The sequence below is a fragment of the Vanellus vanellus genome, assembly GCF_965231255.1.
Source record: "Vanellus vanellus genome assembly, chromosome: 2".
NCBI classification, from domain to species: domain Eukaryota; kingdom Metazoa; phylum Chordata; class Aves; order Charadriiformes; family Charadriidae; genus Vanellus; species Vanellus vanellus.
In genome coordinates, this window is record NC_138906.1 from 129,164,691 (window position 1) to 129,187,749 (window position 23,059).

The following is a 23,059-nucleotide window of genomic DNA, read 5'->3' on the forward strand; positions in this document are numbered from 1 at the left end:
TGAGTGTGTGTGTGTGTGTGTGTGTGTGAGGGGCGGGGGGGGGGAAACACACAACAAGACCGAGAAGAATAAAAAAGAGGTGCCTGACTTCAGTAGTCAAAGAAACACCTTCCCTGCCTCACATCCGTTTGTGGTTTGTAAAGAGAGAGAGAGGAGAGAGAGGAGAGGGGGGGTAAAAAAAAAAAAAAAAAAAAATCTCTTCCAAAAAAGCACCGGTCTGCAGATGTCTGCGAGAGAATCAACAAACCCTCCTTCTTCTACGGCAGGGCAGGTAACTTCGAGTAGTTATTGTTTCCCCCACGCATCGGCACCGGGGCGCTACCTCCGTGTGTGCCTCTCTTTATGGGAGTCTCGGAGTTGGTTCGCTTCTCCCTCCCTCCCTCCCGCTCGCTCGCTCCCTCCGTTCCTTTCCCGTTCTTTTCTTTTTTTTTTTTTTTTTTAAGATTATTATTGTTATTATTTATTTGGTTGGGTTGGGGTGTTTTGCTTGCCCTCCACCGTGAGGAGCGGGGCCGGGGAGGGAGGCGGCAGCGGCGGCGGCGGCGGCCGGGGCCCCCGCGCACCCCCGGGGGGAGCGGCGAGGCAGCCCGCCCGCACTGGAATGGCCGCCCCGCGCCGCCCGGCTCTCTCGGCTCGCCACGGCTCGGCACGGCTCGGCGGGCGGCGGCGGCGGCGGCGGCGGACGCGGCGCGCTCCGCCGACGGAGTCGCTGCTCCGAGTGAGCTTCACACAAAGGGGCCGGCGAGGGAAGAGCCATTTGCGGCCGCCGGGGACGGGGCTGGGAGTCGCGGAGAGGGGGCGCTGCCGCGCCCGGCATCCCGCCGCCGTCCCCGCCCTCTCCCACCCGCCTTCCCCGCCCGGCCCCCCGGTGCCGCCCGGCCTCCCGCCGGTTACTATGGCACCCCTCCGCGGCCTGCCGCCGCGGCGGCCTAGGCCCGGACCGGGAGCTGAGGGCAGGGTGGCGGCGGCGGCGGCAGGGGAGCGAGGGGGCCGGCCCGTGATGGGTCAGCCACAGGCTGCCAGGGCAGCCGCGGGCAGGTCCCTTGAGGTGCCTCTGTGAGAGCAGCCCCTCCCCCGTCCCCACCGGCTCCCGGCCCATCTCCACAGCCATTTTGCAAAGGCCCTGTACTCCCCTGGAAGATCTGTGAGGTTGGCCAGGGTGGAGCTGGCAAGTAGGGCCCGGCGGGTCAGGAGAGCCCTCCGTCTTCTGTCCCAGCTGAGTGGAAGCCATCGCCCAGAGTGTGTGGTGGCAGGAATAAACCCTGACCCACATGCAGGCCTCAGAAACCAGGAAACCAGTGAAAAGTAAAAAGAACCACCCATGAAAGTGCTTGGGCCTGGGCATGCTGTGGGCAGCCCTGACACCAGGCACAGCCTTCCTCACAGCAGGATGGAGGAGAGAAACTTGAGGAGATGGGCAAACTGAGAGGGGAGGAAGGAAGGGGAAAGGGAATGGGGTAGGGAAAACAAAGAGGAGCACAATTAGCTGCAGACCAGGGTGCTGACAATGGAAAGTTGGGAATCTGATGGGATGCGGGAGAGGGATTGATGGGCAAAACAAGGTTTAACAGGCAAAAACAGCGAAAGAAAGGGTGATTTCAAGACACCGTGAGCAATCCCACTGGGTTTCCTGCCGAGTATCTGGTAGTCTTAATCAGGATGGAAAGGATGGAAGAGAAAGGATACTGGAAGGACACTATACCCAGCCCAGAAAATGCCCTACAGAGGACCTTTATTATGAAAAGAAAGGAATGCCTTTTCCTATTTAAATAAAAACAAATTAGTGAGTGCCACACAAATAAGCTGAGATGATGACAATGAACAGGAATGGTTGCGCTTATCAAATACTCATGAACATTTCCATCATAAACCAGCTGGAATCTGAAGAACTTTTAAGAAGATCTGTAGTACACATTGTCACACAAAACTGGCTTCCCATCACTGGGGAAAAAAAAAATCCAGAGTAAAGATTTTAAGGGGGGAATCAGTATTAAGGGGGAGAAAATCCCAAATTTCAGGTGAAGAAATCACCATTTGTGTGAGGATCTATAACCCGTACCTCAGATATTTTGATCCTGTAAAGAGTCCTTCAACATAGTGTTAAGTCATGACTTTCCTTCGCGTCTAACAACCTGCTTTCAGTAAAGCTTAATTATCTGGAAAATATACATAAGTAATGTAAACAAAAACTCTAGAGAAAACAGGTTTGAAGCAATAATCCTTTTTCAGGATTATTTGATCAAAAATATCTCTGAAGATTCTTGGTTGTCAGTTCAACACAATTTAAGTCTGATGGCAATAAATGTTTTCCTTAAACATGCAATTACAAAAGGATCTCAGTTGCTTTCTTTTTAATAATGTTTGAAACCCTTATGGCCTTGGAGAAAAGCTTGAAAACATGACCCAGAAAAAGCTCCAGAAACCAAAGGAAAAGAAATTAACATATTTTAAAAAAAAAATCTCATGATTTTTTGGCGTCTGACTCATTATTTTGCATGTTTGGGATTAGACATTTTGAAAGTTAAAAAATCCTAAAAAAGACTTCCCTTTGCAAGAAATGTACTTGACGCTTGACAGATATATCACTGCTGCAAATGGCTGATATGTGGACCATAATTTGACAAAGTGAGCGGGAGACAGATTGCAAGCTCTGTATTGAAAAGCTGCTGTTGAGAAACTTGTTATTCATGGACCACGGATTAGTTTTCAGCCTGTTGTGGTGAAAGGTGGTAGAGATAGACTGGTTCTGGAAGAGTTGATCTAGGCCACCGGCGTATGCGGGGTGCATAGAGGTGTTTGCAGGTACAGCGATGCTAGCACAGAGCCAGAGATGTCGATACCAGAATGATAGAACACCTGATGATCAAAAAAATAAAGATTTGGCTTTTTATTTATATGGAATATGACTGACTATTGCCTTAAGAAAGGCTTCAAGTTCCTCGGAGTCTGTACGAGTTTACAACTACACCATTTGCTTTGCACAGCACTTCAAGTTATTTTCAGTACTTAATGATGCAGGCCCTGAGAGGTTATAAAATTTTTGCTGCTACTTACAGAGATGATTTAATCATCGAGATGGTAAAAACACCTGAGATTTGTGGCAGTTACCTGTACAGTTTATAAAAATTAAAAAGCTATATGTATTAATCTGTTAAATGTTCTTTTGTTTTGCAGGGGACATTTTCTCTGGGGTTCTCCCAGGATAATGCATTTGTGGAGACTGGAACTGCAAATGTTAATGCTGTTGTAGGTTCTGCCTCTATGGACAGAGAAAACAAGGCCCTTTCCAGGATAATTCAATGGTATATCAAACTTGGCCACTTTAGCTCATGCAAGTGCCTTTTCTGGAAAAAAAGTGGCAACCGATTAAAGGGTATGAGTCAGATTTTAGAAGCTTAAAAGGAAGGAACATTTGTTCAGAAGGGCACCGAATTTTTAAAACCATTCAGCATTCAGGTGAATGTCTCCAAAATAGTCTTGAAAGAGGTTCCTATACCAGCATATGAGAAGCATGTCATTGCTTTTCTCGTATAAATAGGAACAAATGCCTTGAGAAACATGATCTGTATCTGCTGATACTAAAAAAGTTGTTATTTTAAATGCTGTCTGCTGGAGTGAGACTACGTAGTATGAAAGTTCTCCATGCAAGGGAGAATGCGGGCGACATTCTGTGCCAATCAGCATTGTGGATGCAAGAAGTTAACATAGCAGACTGCAGACCTAAGGAGGTCATTCGATAGACAAACCATAAATGGATCAGCAACTCCTTTGAGCTCAAAATAGCTGGAGGTAGAAATATGGGGCTAGGTGATGAGGGGAAGTATTGTACACGCTTGCCTTCAGTTTGGGCTGTGACACCTAGAGCCATCGTTGGAGGCAGAGTATTGGCAGGGCAGACCCTCGGTCTGAACCAGTCCAGCCATTTGCATGTTCTCATGGAGGCTCTGCAATGGTCAGACCGCCAGAGTGAAAAGGAACAAGTAAGTATGTTTGAGATGACAGGTCATTTTCTTGTCTACTCTAATGTCTCACCCAGCTGCTCTGTCTAGTATATTGGGGGCCATCAGCAGGCATAAAACATGTTCTCAGCCAAAGAGTGGTAAAAGTCTCTTAGTTTAAAAAGGAATCTAGCTGTACATCTTTTTGTTTTAATCTCCCACGCCTATACCCAGTTTTATTTGGGATCTCCAGACAAAGATCTCTGACCATCTATTAGAAGATTTCTTGATTTTCCTAGGAAGAAGGCAATGTGAGACTGTGATCATGACTTATGATTTATTATACATAGGCGCCGCAAGACCCTTTCCATGAGGTTGGCGCTTCTTTAAAGAAGTGTTTTCTCTTGCATATTAAAGAACAGGTGGATAGGAAAATAATTTTGCTTCTTGTTTTGTGTGCTGTACTTTGGGAGCCAGGACGGCCAGATTAATCTAAAAGGGGAGCTGTGAGATTTTGCTGAGAAAATCCTTCCTGCTGAAATGTTTGCTTTACTTACTGACGCACAGGACTATTTAGCTTTCAGAACAAAGCCTAACGCTCATCAATTTCTAGAGGGTAGTTAATTAAATAATAATAGGATGAAGGGCCTATCCCTTTTGTGTGGATGTCCTGTTTCATGTCCTTAAACTGGGTATGACACTTGGATCTGGGAAGATGCAAAAGATAATGATATTAAGATTACAGAATATTTAAAGCAAAGTAATTATTCTGGCCTTTTCATCAGAATGAACTCAAATCCTTTAAGAAGTTGATTTATTTTAAGTAGTGTTGACATTCTGGGTGTACACTCACAAGTGAGCATAAATCAGTGTATTTAAACAGGAATATTTGCAATATGGTATCAAAGCTTAATAGTAGTGATATATGTTTCAGAGTATTTAGACAGTTTGTAATGCTACCTAATAGTGTGTCAAATCAACTTTTGTCAAACCTGTAATGAAACAGGCAGCTATTTTATTATTTTAGCCGCTGATCGAGTCTTTTTTAATTGGTTTGTGGTGAAAATGACCAGCTCCAAATTATCACACTTGCACGGAAATAAATTGTTCTTATCTCTGTAAGAAAGTAAAGGTCTCTTCTAGTTAAGGAAAGCCCCTGACTTCCCTTTGTTACAAAGCAAAGAGAAAACCCCAGTATTGCCATATCTTCTAATTCCAGACAAATGATATGCAGACGATTTAACAGATAGCAGAGAAACAGACACATGGGCTGAACCTGAACTGTGTTTTGCATCTCACAAAAGGTTCTTCCACACTCATCTGCCATTGCCTACAGTAGGAAACAAGCACACGACATCTCACAGAATCAAGATCTTAAATAACCATGAAAGAAATATAAAAATGTAAAATTCACCTTGCATATTTGCAGCTTCGATCCATTCCCATATGTTTCAAAGGCACTGCCAGCTGGTTCAATTCAAGTTACCAAATTTAATGTGGCCTCGCAGACATACTAAAGTCAGGCCAGTCTTGAAAAAAAAACATTTCACTGGGGCTTAGAATCAAATTATTTCTCATGGTCAGAGAAACAAAGGGAAACACAAAGTTCCTTTTTTCCTCTTCCTATATTTCCTATCTTATCAAGTGTTTTTATGTGAGATACACTGTCCACATGGTATGCAGGAAGGCTCAAAAATATATCACAGTATGGTGTATGCTAGTGTTCAATTGCAAGATATACCCAAGTGTTAAGGTTGCCAATTTTCCACTCTTCCACTTATCTTGTTAAATCAGTCATGAAACATCCAGAAGTATAAGGGATTGGGAATTTTTGGTTTCATGCTATTTTTTTCTGAAGTGTGCTGGAGGACTGTACTGCGGTTTCAGAAACTTTTTTTGAAGGAAAATTGTGGTTTTGATGATTTATTTTGCATATAAAAAACCTGTCTAAAGTCATTTTGATTTTTCCTCCAAAAAGTGAGGATCCATAAAAGTTATATAAATGTTATCTGGGGATTGCGTCATATACAGATGTCTTGAGAACAAATCTGTACAAATGTTTGATACCATTAAAAATACCCATCTATATTTGCAGATATTTTACAAATGTACATATTATCAACTGAATGTGTCGACTGAACAGAGGACTGGTCACAAGCAGAGACAGGTGGCAAAATGAGGACTAGTCTGTATCACCAGTTTTTTCATAGCATTGAAAAGGGAATTCTCATTTGCCAAGACAGATGCCAAGCAGATGATTAATCAGTTTTCAGTTCAGAACAATGATGTCGTAATTCTCTTTTTTGATAAAACTCCCAAATAGAGCTGAATTTCCCCTGCATGAGCTCTCCTGGCATGAGGAGATCTTTACAGGCTTACTTAAAACCTCTTTTTCTATGCTCTGCTGTCTCATCTGGCTCAGATGTCTTTTACTAGAGAGCAGTTTTCATTGTCCTTTATATTCGCAAGATCTCTGTGAAGCAATACCTTGGATGTTTCTTAAAGCTCCAAGCAAGGTAGGTCTTTCAACAGGAGACTCCCACCCCATTATGTTAAAAAGTAATCTATGTACCTTCTTTTATGTGCTTTTAATTAGCACTTCAAGCCCAGAATTATAGATGCTAATAGAGAGAGAGATCCAAACTCTATTCTCTCTAAGTACGTATAAATATAGTAGAGAGTTCGCTGAGTAAAAATTTATTTTTAGGGCTAGAAGGTATTACAGCTTATCTTTTTTTTTAATTATTATTTTATTTTTTAACTAAAGAAAGTAAAAAGCAAAATGGCTTGTTTGAATTTAATCCATTTCCCTAGGGACTTATGGTTACCATCAGAAAAGTACCACACAAGGGGGCACAGTTGGCATTTGAAGTGCAGAAGGTCAGGACTGAGGCGTAGTAAAACTGTGTTGGGAGTTCCCATTAGAACTTCCTGTTGAAGCAAATAAATCCAGTCCCGTTCACACCTGATAGGCTGATACAGATACATCATCCACATGTCATCCGCCATCAGTTTTTAAGGGGTGTGATAAATTGTTGGACTGCTGGCTTGAGAACAAAATTTCCTTCTTTGCTGAGATCTCAGCATTTTCCTGCTGGATCTCCAGGAAGTTCAGACCACCTTTTGTCTAACTACACGGTTCTTTTCTCAATGGAGCTGTCACCCTCAAATCTAATAAAAACTCTCTGTCATCCTTTTCTGGGCTTTCTAGTTTGACAGTTTCGTGTCATAGCTTTGTTCCACAATAAAAATAAAAAATCTCTAGGTGTTAAAGAAGTCCTTGGAAAACTATAAGTGATAGAGTCAGCATTTACAGAACATATCACAACAGGTCTGACTGACCTTGGCAGCAATTGGAGATCACCATTTCTCATGGATGAGCTATTCCTGAATGTCTGTCTTTTATGCTGTATAAGGCAGAAGTACCTTTTCTGGATCAAGGCTACTACTTTCTGCTTCTCTTCTTCTTTCATAGAGATTTGTCTGTTATAGGGACATGTTTAATATTATCTGGTTAAGGAATATCTTAATTTCTATTAATGCCTGAAATCCTGTGTCTTGTCCTACGATAAAAATGTCTTGTCCTTAAGATAAAAATACATCATTGTTGTTATTTTAAAGTCTTATACTATTTTGTTGAGGATAATTTGTTTGAGGATTTTGTATGTTTTACTTATCACTGTCAAACTGCAAAGATTAATGTTTGTGGATGTCCTCCAAATCATCTGCCTTTACTCTGGCTATCAGAGGGTAATCAAGGCTGTTTTCTTATTGGAATGGCCCTTGTTCTGTTTTTTATTTTAGCTGCTTACAGGAGTACCAGTTGAAGAGAATGAATAGTCAGTATTGATTGTTCATCTTTAAAAACAGACGCTTCAGTAGCATGTGTAAGTACAGCAGAGTTGAACATCCATGTTAATCAGATGCTATGAAGCATGTGGAGGGGAAGCCCCAAGCCATATTTGAAATGATCAAGTTTCTATTTGTTGAATGCGTATAGATTTGTAAGAGCTGCATGGAGACAGTTGCCTTACTGCATAATGCACTGGCAATAATTAAGTAAAAACAAATAACTAGAAATAGAAGAGAATAAGAAGACTTGTTCACAGTTGTAAAAGGTAGCAAAAAACCACCCATCCTCCTAAAATACTCTTCCCCCTCCCCACAGTGGAATTTCCCTGCTTTGAAGTTATCTTGAGAAGACACAATTTGCAATTTGCCTAAGAGGTCAGCAGGCCCAAACTACTGTACCACAGGGTAGGAGGTGGTTTCAAAGCTGAGAGTCCCTCCAGAAGAATGGTCTGCAAAGAGTCTGACTTTCTTTTGAATAAAGTGTGACCCCCACTGGTCGCTGCTGTGTTCAGGAAAACGGGAAAAAGTCCATCATGGAAGAAGGTCCCATGCCATTTTGTTGGACAAAATCTTCATTCAGTGTCAACTCCAAGGTTCCTTTTTAGTTCACTGAAGAAATATGTAATGAGTATTTACATATGTATAAGTAGAACTGTAATGGGGTGGGGAGAGAGCTGAAGCATGTGTTTACACGTGCTGAGAGTGGTGCATGTCCTACATCTGCCTGCCCCTCTCATTAATGTGGGATTTGTCAGTTATGTGTTAAAAACTAAAATTAGCCAGTTGCTGAGACTAGCAATTATGTACTTTTACTTTATTTTTCTCACTTTTATGTTTCTATTGACATTATAAAATGAAAGTATAGAAAACCTGAAATTCTGTTCAGGGCAGAATTTAACCTGGGCCCATGGAGAGGATGCAAGCTGAAAGAACCTTCAAGTAGAAAGCACCTTTAAGAGGTTTAAGGAATCTGAGCACAAGTCATTTGTGCTACAATGCGTAGCCACACTGAGGAGAGTAAAGGGTAGGGAGACACAATATTTCTGAATTTCCATGTCTTTGTGGGTTTAAGCCAGACCCTTAACCTTATTTGAATATAGTATTTTTGTAGTTTAATATATTTCATACAGAATGTATAAAGAAGATTTAATAACTGTCTCTTAGCTGTGGTTTATCTCTGCCTCAGAGAAAGCCAAAATGAGTTTCTAGTGAAATGGCTGAAAGAGCATACACGGTAAGTCTTCTATCAAATTATTTCCAGTCTTGCTGATTTGTAAAAGATCTTTCAGAAAGATTCTGTCTTTCTGTGTAGAATGTTAAAGTTTGATTCTGTGCCCAAAATTTATAAAAGGAACTACAAATAACCAGTGAAAGTCTAGCTTGCCATCTTCTGCTTTTTAAAATGCCTGAGACTGCTATCACATGGAATTTGCACTAGTGTTTAACCCAAGTTTTTCCCTCAAAAAAGAAAATTATATTCTATTCTGTTACATATTTCTGACTGTAATAGCAATTAAATATCTTGGAAGAAACTAATCAAATCCCCAGGCTTCTGTGCATTTTTGTTTTTCTTTTTCAGATGTGCGTCACAGATAAAGGACTGACTTTGTGAACGCACTCATAGGGTAATAAGGACACAAAATTAACAATACTTATGTAATTAGTCAGCAGACACAAGTGTTCCAGGATAAGATCTTCTGAAGTATCATAGCAGAAATATAAATCAAATACTTCGTGTTGCTGTTGTCAACCATTAAAAATGGAAATATTTCTGTAGCATTTCACATTCTCTGCGTAGCTTTGCATCAGACTAAGGTGTTCGTGGGGAGTGGGATTGCACAAAGGCAATTCACTACTTTCCTCCCGCCCAGAAGCAAATCAGCCCACTGGCACAATTTAAAGCAGCAAAGTCAGGCTGGGCCCGTAGGCGTGCGTTTGCCCTGCTTCTCCAGCCGTTTGCCCCTCTTAGATGATATAAAGGCATCTCTTAGTTTTGACTGTGCTGCAAAGGTTATTCAGATTTTAATAGAAGTGATTTCCTAACACTCCGATGCAAACAGTCGAGCATGGTAAGCTTGAGTTGACTGGCCGTCGAAAGGTATAAACGAGCAGTGTTAACGCAATCAACCTCATGGGATCACTATAGCTGAAAGTTGGGCTTTAGCACATGTGTAATACTGTGTATCTTCCAGCGGCTTCCCAAAAAAGCCAGGCAAATTCTCCCTTAACCCTAATGGGAAGAAATTTGTAGAGGTGCACATGTTCTCACATGCAAATTACAGGATCTACTCCTGTAATTATTAGCACTGCTTGTAAGTCATGAGTAATTCTGGGCACAGCATCCAGGTGTAGGGTATTATTGCGAGTTCTGCTTTGGAAACATACTCAAATATGCCTCTGTGCCATCTGGTGTTTCTGATTCAGGAGAATCTCTGTATTTGTTTGTCTTCCTTGAACACTCAAAATCAAGTGTCCAGGTCTGCTTTTTGTTCTTTTGTACAGTTTGCTTTGTTTGGGAGTTTTTGTTCCTAGCTTAACAAAGGTGTGGTTTTGCAGTCAGCTTCAGCAAATTTAAATCTATGCTGCTGCTGCTGCAAATGGTGGTACTGCTCTCCTCTCCTCCCTCCTCCAGCTGCAGCTTTCCGCTGCCTCCCTGGGGAGGATGAGGATGCTCATGGCTGCACGGTCAGCTGTGTCAGGAGCTGCCTGAAAATTAGTGCGTGGCTCAGATCTCAGGTGGATCATTTGGGGTTTTTTTTTGACCCAGCTGACTCTGTGGCAGCCTGAGAACTAGCGACAAAAGAGGAGAAGAGTATTTACCTAGGTCTGAGGCAAGGAGGGAGGGGAAGGTGGGGAGAGTGCGCCTGCCTCTTGGCATGCTCCATACTTAGGTTAGCTTAAGCCAATAATGAAACTATGAAACTGTACCTAGGAGTCCTCTTGCTAAACTCAGAGGTGAAATGTGCTGCTGGTGTTAAGGAAGACCAAACATCGGAAAATTCCAATGCTTTTTTCTTTTTTTTTTTTTTTTCAAGACTTACTTTCTGTGTAGTGTAATATCCTGAGGACTTGAAGCAGGGCTGTCGTACAGAAAAAAATAAATAGGAATGGATACTGAGTGGAAACAATGGTAAGAGCTAGACAGCTCACATAGATCCAGTCACCGGTCACTAGTTTTCCCTAAAATATTATTGGTGGGGAGAGTCTTCAAAATAGTCTTAAACACACCAAAAATTGTGAAAGAAGTTGTGCACAGTTTCTAAGCTTTGAGTGGGATGAAAACTCATAGAAATAAATATGTTACTTCCCTTTTTTTTTTTCCTATCGATCCCATCCCTCTTCCTGCAATTCCTACTCACCCAGTAGGGCCCGTGAAACCTGTGGTACTGGAGATGAAGTGATTCCTCTGAGTTATATCGGCATGTGAGTTGGGAAGGGAGCAGGGGGACTGCGAGGGGAAGGGAGGGGGAATGGGGGAAACAGATGGATCCTAGATTATGCCGCAGCTGAGATTGAAATAAAATTTCACCTTAAAATGGGGTGGCTGCTGCTTCTATGAAACTCTCGGGGATAATTCATCTGCCACTTGATAAATTGGCAGGGTTTCTTTCCAGGTTCTCTCCTCTATTCTCCTTCATGCTTTGTACGTGTATACATGTGTGTGAGGTATGTGTATGTAATTTTCAAGATGCCTGGCCCCTTTTTTCTCCTTGGCTAACTTCTGAAATAGAGCTGTCAGGATGATTCCAGCGTTTGGAGCCATATTCTTTCTGACAGAATATAACTCTTCTCCACAGTTTTCCTTTTTTACGGCCTGAAGTCAATGGTAATATTCAATGCAACCTAAGGTCAGGTTCTTGAATTTTAACACAATTTCCCACGAGAACTAGTAGGACGAAAATTCCTTTAAGACAGGGAACGAAAAGCGGAACAGCATTATAAGGAGTAAAGACTTGTTATTTGGCTTTACAAAGGCAGCTTGAAGAGGTTTCAGATCTGAGGGGGAATGAACTTCATTTAATCTGTCCAGGATTTTAACACCAGTGACTGTGTTATCAGTCTTTTGTACAAAAGGGTTGAACTCTCATAGCAACTGGTCATGCTAGCAATCCTCAACTTCAGTAGGTCAGCTGCAAGAAGGTATATCAAATTAAGTAACTTCAAAAATGTGTTGAAATATGACATATACAGTCATATGAACCTATATAACGTGGAAGGATTTTAAGCTATGCCATAACAGTGGGCTATACAGGATGCAACCACCGATTTCTTCTCGAGTCCTTTAAAATGTAGAAAAAAGGTCAGTTATGAGATGGGCAGATTTGGCTGGCTCCTTTATAGCTGATCAATGTTATTATTGGATATCTTGGGAGGCAGAGATTGTAAATACTTCAGTCAACAAAGAATTTTGTAATCCTGAAAAGAAATGGTGATGTTCCTTTCTTTTCTGCAAAGGAAGAGGTTTCATGTCTGTGCCCACCTCCACAGAGTGGAAATTCACAGGGACCTAGTTTTTATCTAGGCAAAGTTTCCCATACAGTAAGTGGAAATTTTAGATCTCTCTAATATCAGTTGAACTTTGAAAAATCCAAATACTCTTGTTCTACATATTTCTGATGTCAGGAGTCTTGGGTTTTGCATTAGTGAAACAGGATGAGAATGAAGGTGTTGCTATTTACAAACTCTTTGAAGATGTAAGGTGCTATATATATAGAAATCATCACTTTTATGGATGTGCTAAAAATGCATTGCATTTCATTGTTGGTACAAATTTATGTTGATCGGTGAAGAATCTGAATATTAAATTTAAAGAAGAGTATTTTCCTATATATGTTCCATTGAGAAAGATGAAGTATGCTTTATTTATGTAATATTTTAAACTCTTTCACTTCCCCAAATATCAGCGGTCAAACTTTGTTGCCATCCTTAGTAACGGCTGCAAAGTGAGACATTTTCCCATTTTTCTATGTTTGGAAGGTCTTACCTTCTAATATTAATCCTATCTTATCAACGGTTTAAAAAAACAGGTTTTAAATGGAAACATCAGCTAAGAATTGTATTTTGACTATGATGTAGCATTGCAGGGAGTAGGATAAACCCCACAGAATAAAACATGCTATAGGGAAAAAAAATAGTGGCAGTCTGGCCCACGGCCAGATGAACTATGAAAAATCCAGCTTTCTAAATGATGACCAGTCCAATTACATTTAAGCATTTTATGGAAAATCTACTCCACAGGATGATATTTACGGCATTGAAAGTACCCCTGTAGATTTTGCCCCCCCTTAATTTTTTTCAGTCTTTCCATAACAATATCAGTTATTTCACATTCTTTTTTCAGTCTGCTTCATGTTCTCTTGTCTTGCTTCTCCCTCCCTTTCCCCCTCCTCCACACCCTTTCTCTCTTTCTCATATCATCTCAGAGCTGTTAGAAAAAATACTGCCTTTCTGTGTGTGATGTTCTTCAGCTTTAGCAATTTTCCATTTCACTTCTTTCTCGTTATACTTTTTTCCATTTAATATTTGGGGAGAAAAATCGTTCTATTTGAAGGTGAGCCAAATACACTGTCACAATGTTTTGGCCCAAGTTAGTATTTTCAAATATAAAGTTTACTTACAGTTTCCTGTGTTTTCCATTTGACTGTTATTAAAGAAGGAGGAGGGGAAAAAAAGGTCTTAACTTTTACCATCAGCAGCAGGTGTATTTTTTACAGCTGTCACTGTTACTCATCCCTAGTGTAGTTTGCAGCGGCGTGGAAGCTCTGCAGGCTTGCTTACACAGCCCAGGTCTCACCACAGCACCACTCGTTTGTGCGAAGACATTGGTCTGGGTCTAAAATGGTGTCATGAGTATGTTTTGGGGGAAGATGCCGTCTGAATGAGTTCTAAGGAGGGAAGTAAATTGAATTAAGTACTGCAAAAAATCGTTAAGGCAGTTTGGTGTTGTGTGGGCAGGTGTGGTTGTCTGAGTTGGTTAGGGGGTAGAATGCAAGTGATTTTAAGTAGAGTCCAGGGTTTACTGAAATCAGAGAAGCCTTCGTCAACAGAGCACCTTCTAGCAGAAGCTGTATTTTCAAAGTAAATGAAGACTGAAGGAAACAGTAAGGACTTTTAATTTTACTGCTGATTTGTGCATAGTAGTATAGAAAACATCTCTTTGCATTTAATCCATGACTGTTCTGTCCTAACTAATACTTCCTTATGGTTTATATAATGAGGCTATGTAAAAGTGGACAAAAATGATGATACCACTCTTATGATATACAGAGCTGGCAAACACTAAGATACCACAGCATTTAGGCGCCATGGTGATAGATGCCTTAGAGATAAATACAAGAGAGACAAACAGAGTGAGTCAACGCATTGCCCAATTTGCATAAAAATTTTCATAAAATAACTTGCAGTGTTTGAGAAAGAAAATAAATATTTGGTGTTTAGGTTGCTATGGTGCTGTGGTAGTGAAAAAAAACAAAGCTATGAACAAATGGTCTATGCTGCATCATGAGTTTACTAACCAGACAGTGTCTTCTAAGTAACAAAGTGAATATGAAAAAATGCTTTAATTATGTAGAGGTTAGATGTGATACCAGCTAGTGTAATGACAGCCTTTCCTGTCTTCCTAGCTTATAAAGCAGATTTTAACCATTCATTTCAAGAAGCTCTGAAGAGGACTGTGCCGCAAGTGCTGTAAATTCCTGTATTCACTCCCGTGAATAAGACTTACTTTTGTCTTACTGCTTTGGACTTGGTGATAGAGAGAGCAGGTTGCGTCAGCCTCTGAGAGCATTTTCTCCTTTTCCTTTCAGTTGGGATGAACATTTACCCTGTTTCACTATGCTTCTTTTTTGAGTCAGAAGCATTTTTTAATAGATTCTTCAACCCAGGGATGATGAATGCTTTCCCTTGCATGCTCTTCTAGACTAACATCTGGTTTCAGCAGACCACTTAAACACATGCCTAAGTGCATCCTTAAACATTTTGTTGGGCATATGCCTAAAGGAGGACGGTAGGCACATTAAAGAGCAGGATATTCTTAAGTGCTTTTTTGAATAGGGGCCTAAATGGGAATGAAAAGAGAATTATGTGCCTTGTTTTAATTGGGTGAATTAATTAGCCAAGTCTATGTTTCCTTTACTGACATTATCTTTTGTAGTTATATAACTTTAAAGATTACAGAAAAATACTTGAATTTTGTTCAATATATGTTTTAATAAGTACAGTTTCCCTCAGTATGATCTAGCTGCAAAGGTGTTGATAAAAAATAAATGCTTGCTTCCATTCAGCTATATTTTGCTAGTAAATGAGCTTGCAATACTGAAAAAAGGTTTTAGGGGGGATAAAGAAAGAAGAAAATTGACAACTTCATGATAACTTTTTGGAAGGCGCACCAAGGTCTTTGCTACAGTGTAATTATTTTTGAATTGGTGCTCCTGACTGAGGAGGCAATAACCTATTTTTTCTGCTAGGCATGAATGAATGAGCCAATTTAAGAATGAAGTACCCCAAACAGAATAAACACGCCATTTTGCAGTTTATAAAACATACGGCTCTGATAACGCAGCTCAGGGAAGTCATGCTCTTTTCTAGTGGGTGAATGGCTTGAAAAGTGGAGTTCTGCATCACAGTATGCCAAGACTAGTTACTTTATCTAATTTAGAGTCCGTTTACTGGGGGTAAGGGTAAGAAATTTAAGGATAACCTAACATATCCACCCCTCTTATGAAACTGCCTGGTAAGCTTCCATAGGAGGTGTGAGCAAAACCCTGAGCAGAAATGATAGCAAAATTAGACATCAGAATTACACTAGAGTTAGTCAAATTAGGGCTCAATGGAATAGGCACCTGGATTTTTTTTTATTTGCTTAACTTATGCTGAAAACTCTCTCAAGAATGGTATATTTTGCCAATATTTTCCCTTGCAGATATAACTTTAAATAAAAGGAAACTATCCCCCAAATGCATACTTATGCAGGCATTTGGAATGCAGTAAGCGTGTTTTCATTATGACTGAGCAATTTCAGCTGTGAGCAACAATATAGCAAAAACTAGAAAAAAATAAATACAACTTTGGAGGTAAATTAAATTGCTGTACCTAAAGAATTGGGATCTGCCTTTTATAATTTGGACATGACAAAACTGAAATAAAAATAGAAGTTCAAACTAGATAGTCCATTGCTTCAAATGCCTTTGTAAAAATGAAATTGAAATGGAACGGACGGACAGAGCTTACAAGTATTTTTCTCGTCGTTACCAACATGTACTCATCATGTGTACTCTATGTAAAGATTTTGTCTAAAATTTGAAAAGCCTTTATAAATGATATTCAACAAAAACAATGGTCTCTCTAATCAGAAATTATCTTATCGAGGACAGTCATTTCCATAGTCTGTATCAGTGTATATGTGCACATCTATGTCTGTGGAGAGGTTTAGGGAAGAGGTAGGGAAAAGACAATCCTGACAATATTATTTGTAAAGTATCACTACCCGTTCATTCCCTGAATGATGTTGCACCATCTAAAACACTAATTGGATTGCACAATTGCATGACTCTCCAGAGTATTGCATCTCAGCAATAAAATCCCTACAGAGTCATTTATCATGTCAAAGGGTAAGTGATATTTTTTGGGGTATTCATCTGGATAGATGAAAAACAAACACTGCAGTTTGGGAATTTATAGATACATAGACATGACCTGTGAATGAGTGATCTGCGAGATTATGCGCCGAATGTGATTCAAATGGCAACATAAAAGGCATTTCGGTATATAAATATTAGATGTCTCTTTTTAGGTTTGAGGTGCTCAGTTCTAGCCAGCCCTCTAACACCTCGGAATGCTTCCATAATGCAGTATCGCAATGGAAGTCAAACAATCATGGAGTGAGTCCACCAAGGAATAAAGAAGTGGATTTTGCAGTTAGGAGGCTATTATTGTTTTATTAGCCCATAGCAATCTGTGTTGCAGGCAGGCCAGTCTGTCTTTGCTAATGCTGTAATGTACTCATGTTCAGCAGTCTTCTTGGCTGAAGTCCAATAAAGATATCTTTGGGGGATCTTAATTTTTCTAAATGGTATGATTTTTCCAGTGAGAATTTTGGTCTTCAGTCTGCACAAATCAACACTTTCCATTGGCTTTAAAAATATGAATAGTGGAGTCCAATGGCAAAGGCCTTTAATTTCCAAAAGCCTGTCAAGCTGGACTCTACAGATGGACTTTTATGCTCAGTACTGTATGTACGTATCTTGCCTAATTTCAAAATACCCCAAATCAGCTACAGGGTAAGGCCAGGAGCACTTGCAACCTGAGTTATCAATGTCTGAAGTAGAGAGAGACGTCTTTTTTGGACATTGCCAGGAGAAATGCAGTCTTAAGCGTGCATTAACCATGCAGACCAGTATGGTCTCTTCCGTCATGTCCAAGCACTATTGGGATTCACGAAGTAGGTATTCTTTTCTTTAAGTAACCTGTATAACCTAGCCTGGTAGCTGTTACTGGTCTATCAAGTATATGTGTGCAGATTTTGCCCTCCAGCACTCCCACTTTAAAAAGTTTCCCAACTAATGGTTTCCTGAGTATCCAGGGATAAGGGGCTGCTAAGGGCTTAGTAACTGGGGGGTTCTTCTACAGAAAGAAAGGCTTAGTTGTCTTTTGGGCTCCATTAGGTATTTCTTTTTTTAAAAAAAAATTAAAATTTAATATATTGTTTGTTTAATCAAGCAATGAATCCTGGGTCTTTCCTGCTGCGGGATGTAAGCCACTTTACTACCATCTTGCTTTCTCTATCTCTCCTAAAGGGAATTTTGGCAGGGAAGAAGCAGGAAAATACTCCTGCATCTGGCTATCTTCAGGAGGAAAAAGTCTCTGAAGAAAGACTCATTCCCCTTTGGTTCATCCAAAAAGTGCTTAGAAGACGACTGTATGTTGTCATGCTTTAAGTAGAAGGAGGTATCTCCCCCTGTGCATGCTAACATGGTGTAATTATATAGATTAAAGGACTTTAGCCCCTTTCCTTTGGTATTTCCAATGTCTTCTAAGTGCACTGACTTTTCATGTGCTATTCCTAGCTCTGCCCAGGACTTGTTAAGAAATTTTGGTGTCTAAGTTGGATGCCAGAAATTCTATTAAGTGGTGGGCTCCCCCCTCTTCCCCCCCCAAAAAAAAAGAAATTTTGTTATGTTAATTAAAAAACTTAATTCAAATACAGTACATTACTGGAGTGGTGAAGGACTGAAGTTGCTCCGTATACTCATTTTTCAGTATGTGGGAGGACTTCGGTAACTTGATTCAAAAGTACTGTTACCGAGAACTCGGCAATAGGGAATCCTGAGGGCAGAGGCACGTCTCAAACCCTTCTTCAGAATTCAAAAGCCTTGCTTAAATTCATTTGGGATTCTCCATTTTTCTGGAATTGCCTCTGTCTTAAAAAAAAAAAAAAAAAGCAAAACCCACCACAACAGATCACAAGAGAGAAAGGTTGGGAGTTGGAGCAAAAAATATTGGGCAGAGTGAGGGGAAAAGGCATTCAGTTTTTTGAAATTACATCCAAAAGGACCTATCCTCCCTCAGTAAGTTCGCAGACGACACTAAACTGGGGGGGCGTGTTGATCTGCTTGAGGGTAGATTGGCTCTGCAGAGGGATCTGGACAGGCTGGACAGATGGGCTGAGGCCAATGGTATGAGGTTCAACAAGGCCAAGTGTCGGGTCCTGCACTTGGGTCACAACAACCCCATGCAGCGCTACAGACTGGGGGCGGAGTGGCTCGAAAGCTGCCTGGCAGAAAAGGACCTGGGGGTGTTGGTGGACAACCGGCTGAGCATGAGCCAGCAGTGTGCCCAGGCAGCCAAGAAGGCCAACACCATCCTGGCCTGCATCAGGAATAGTGTGGTGAGCCGGACTAGGGAAGTAATCATCCCCCTGTACTCGGCACTGGTGAGGCCTCAACTCGAGTACTGTGTTCAGTTTTGGGCCCCTCACTACAAGAAGGACATTGAGGTGTTGGAGCGTGTCCAGAGAAGGGCTACAAAGCTGGTGAAGGGTCTGGAGGACAAACCTTATGAGGAACGACTGAGGGATCTGGGGTTGTTTAGCCTGGAGAAGAGGAGGCTGAGGGGAGACCTTATCACCCTCTACAACTACCTGAAAGGAGGTTTTAGAGAGATGGGAGCTGACCTCTTCTCCCTGGCGACAAGTGATAGGACAAGAGGAAATGGGTTCAAGTTATGTCAGGGCAGGTTTAGATTAGATGTTAGGAAGCATTTTTTCACTGAAAGGGTTATTAAACATTGGAATAAGCTGCCCAGAGAGGTGGTGGATTCACCATCCCTGGAGGTGTTTAAGAAAAGGGTAGATGAGGTGCTTAGGGACATGGTTTAGGAGTGGTGGTGTTTTTATCAGGGTAGGTTAATGGTTGGACTTGATGATCTTAAAGGTCCCTTCCAACCTCACTGATTCTATGATTCTATGATTCTATGATTCTATTTTTAGTCTATAAGGTCTGATGCATCTCACCTAATTTCAGGTACCTCGGTGAGGGGCAAAAAAGGAGTCAGTTACTCTTAATTCTTCTGGTTGGATATGGACAGTGACGGGCAACTCCAAATTGTCCAAACCACCTCTGGTTTTCTTGGTCCTTTCGCACTGATTATAAGGTTAGCCAGAACAAAGTGGATTGTCACTTAGAAACCAGGTATTCTAATGTTACTAAAACTCTGGCCTTAAAAATCATATTTCCTAAGAGATTTTAGTGCTGAAGGATGGAGAAAAAAGTACCTATTAGGATTTCCAAAAGACGTTTAACTTCCACTGATTTTAATGGGACTATGTGAAGACTTTGAAATCTACTGAGGTTCCTGAGCACCTTTGGAAACTAGGTCTGCAAACCTGAGTTTCACTGAAAACAAATAGAATTTAATATCTTAAAAGCTAAGTCATACAAGAAAATAAAAATGTGATGCTTTAGACAGTTTAGTAGCTTTCCAAACTTTAACCTTTGCCCACTCACTTCTTAGGGCAATTGGATCTTTAGTTTAATTAAGATGCTTTGGATGGACCACAGGATTTTATGAAAAATAAAATTACTTATGCAAATAAACAAATTCATCAGTGATAGAACTGCAGGTGAGAATTACCTACAAGAAGAGAGATTCGAGTTCAGCTACGAAATTCCTCAACACCTGATCGGTGGAAGTGGGAAAGGTAACAAATATAACTTAATTTTTGCCCAGCTGCTTATATTGTTTTCTTAATCTATGTTCTTTCTTCAGACACAGGGGACTGGAACTAGATTTTTGTTTAATAAAGTATGCCTGCTCTTCTGTTACTGCTATTTCTAAATGGGATGTCTCATTCCTCTTAATATGGAGCTCCACAATTCCATTTTATTGTGCAAGCAAAATGATCCTTCCTTCGCTCAGAGCTCCACTGGCATCCAGAGGGTGTAGTGTCAGGGTGCAGAGGCTCCCGTGTAGAGTAATTTGCAGGATTCAGCCTGAACTTGCATGTATTTGTCTTTCTGGCAGTTGAAACATGCTATTTATCCTGAAATAACAGCATCGGTAATCTTTAAGTAAATAAATATTTGCTTTACAGAAAGCGAATAGCAATATGTTCGTGATACACAGCAATTATATACTAACTATTATAGTTATCACAGAATCACACAGAATCACAGAATTATCAGAGTTGGAAGGGACCTCTAGAGATCATCTAGTCCAACTCTCCTGCTAAAGCAGGATTGCCCAGAGCACATTACTCAGGACTGCATCCAGGCGGGTCTTGAAAATCTCCAGGGAAGGGGACTCCACAACCTCCCTGGGCAGCCTGTTCCAGTACTCTGTCACCCTCACCGTAAAGAACTGTTTCCGTGTATTTGAACGGAACTTCCTGTGTTCTAACTTGTGCCCATTGCCCCTCGTCCTGTCACTTGGAACCAATGAAAAGAGCCTGGCTCCATCCTTCTTCAACCCACCCTTTAGATACTTGTATGCCATAATAAGGTCTCCCCTCAGCCTTCTCTTCTCCAGGCTAAAGAGTCCCAGCTCTCTCAGCCTTTCCTCATAAGGGAGGTGCTCCAAGCCCTTAATCATCTTAGTTGCCCTTCGCTGGACTCGCTCCAGCAGTTCCCTGTCCCTCTTGAACTGGGGAGCCCAAAACTGGACACAGTATTCCAGTTGTGGCCTCACCAGTGCCGAGTAGAGGGGGAGAATGACCTCCCTCGACCTACTGGCCACACTCTTCCCTATGCAGCCCAGGATTCCATTGGCCTTTTTGGCGACAAGGGCACATTGCTGGGCCATGGATAATTTACTGTCTACCACAACCCCCAGATCCTTCTCCTCCAAGCTATCTCCCAGCAGGTCAGCCCCTAACCTGTACTGGTGCCTAGCATTCTTCCTCCCCAGGTGCAGGACCTTGCACTTGCTTTTGTTGAACCTCATTAGGTTGTTCTCTGCCCAGCTCTCCAGCCTGTCCAGGTCACGCTGGATGGCAGCACGGCCCTCTGGGGTGTCAGCCACCCCACCCAGTTTGGTATCATCAGCAAACTTGCTGAGGATACACTCTGTCCCCTCATCCAGGTCATTAATGAATATATTAAACAAAATAGGACCGAGTATTGACCCCTGGGGGACACCACTGGTTACAGGCCTCCAACTAGACTCTGTGCCGCTGATCACAACCCTCTGAGTCCTGTCCCGCAGCCAACTCTCAATCCACCTCACTGTCACCTCATCTAGCCCATACTTCCTCAGCTTCCTAATGAGGATGTCATGGGAGACAGTGTCAAAAGCCTTGCTAAAGTCAAGGTAGATGACGTCCACGACTTTCCCCTCATCCAGCCAACCAGTTATAACATCATAGAAAGCTATCAGATTGGTCAAGCACGATTTACCCTTGGTAAATCCATGTTGACCACTTCCAATAACTTCCTGTTCCTCAACGTGATTGGAGATGACATCCAGAATGAGTCGCTCCAATACCTTCCCAGGGACAGAGGTGAGACTAACCGGTCTGTAGTTCCCTGGGTCCTCCTTCTTGCCTTTTTTGAAGATTGGAGTGATGTCGGCCTTCCTCCAGTCCTCAGGCACCTCTCCTGTTCTCCATGACCGTTATCAATTAACATATTAGAAAATGAATGTGGCAAATTTATGAACTAAAATGGAGAGTTTGTTCTGATGTAGTGATTTTTTGCTAGGTATGTTACTAACACTTGTATTATTATGCAAATAAGCAAATAATATTTGTAGAAATCCTGTATTTGTTGCTTATCACTGATAGATAATTTCAGCAGGAATAACCAGGACCTTTTTATCTAAAACCACTTGAGTAGAATTAAAAGTCACTGGAGTGAGAACTCATATTTTTTAAATGATCATGAGTATATTTACTGTTACTCTACTTTTTCCCCTATGTCATTTTTTAACAGCAATATGGTATGATTTCCAGTATCTTTTTCAGCAGGATATTCCAACAATAACAGCACACTGTGGCACAACAGTGTCACTATTAAAAAAATTCTTATACTTTATTAAGTGCTATCCACGAATGTGAGGGGCATGGGAACTTTGCATTACATATAAATATGCCAATAAAGCCTGATTTGTCTGTAGAAGTGACATAACTGTTGATAAAATGCACCAGAAATAAAGCACCATGAAGATGAAATTAAGGAAGTTCTTTAAGGGGATCTTTGCTAAAGCTTTATTTTATTTATTATAATAGGGAAAAAATGAAAGAAATGCAAACTTCCACAATGAATGAAATAATTGAATTCCAAATATGATAAGCTTAAATTTTGCATACCTGATAAACATCTTATTTCTATATTCAGGCATGATCATTACATTTTTAAATAGCTTAGTACTGAATTCATGAATTCTTGAAGTAGCATCACTGACACGTTTCTTGGCTAAAGCAGCCATCCCACGACACCTTAAAATTATTTTTTGGTACATTTACCAAAACAATAACTTGATATGTTGCTTCCTATTACTGTGATAAAATGTTGATCAATTTCAGTTGTTTACTTTTGCTAAACACAATGTATCAGTTTTTTTTATTTTCTCTTTTTTTTTTAGAATAAAAGAGAAAAATCTCTATTGAACGTGCAATGGAAGCAAGCGTTTTTCCAGTTCAGCAGTTTCTGCTGAATTGTAAACAATTGGGTTGTTTCAAGAGGAGAGTAGCATGGTCCGTAACTCCGACAGCTAGTAGTAGTTTAGTTTACTGCTTCTACCACCTGCCTTCTGGCTTAATATTGGAAGCAAGAAGC

The 23,059-nt window shown here is 41.0% G+C and overlaps 1 protein-coding gene across 1 annotated transcript in view; it reads left to right on the top strand.

The window, feature by feature from the left end:
- Window positions 1–3,797: 3,797 nt before the first annotated feature.
- The window catches only part of CHD7 (chromodomain helicase DNA binding protein 7), a gene marked incomplete at its 5' end in the record, with an annotated part of 588,463 nt that continues 569,201 nt past the window's right edge, over window positions 3,798–23,059 (top strand). The window contains one exon of the mRNA XM_082499229.1: window positions 3,798–3,980. Within this exon, the coding sequence (XP_082355355.1) occupies window positions 3,798–3,980 (183 nt within the window). The remainder of the gene's footprint in view (window positions 3,981–23,059) is intronic.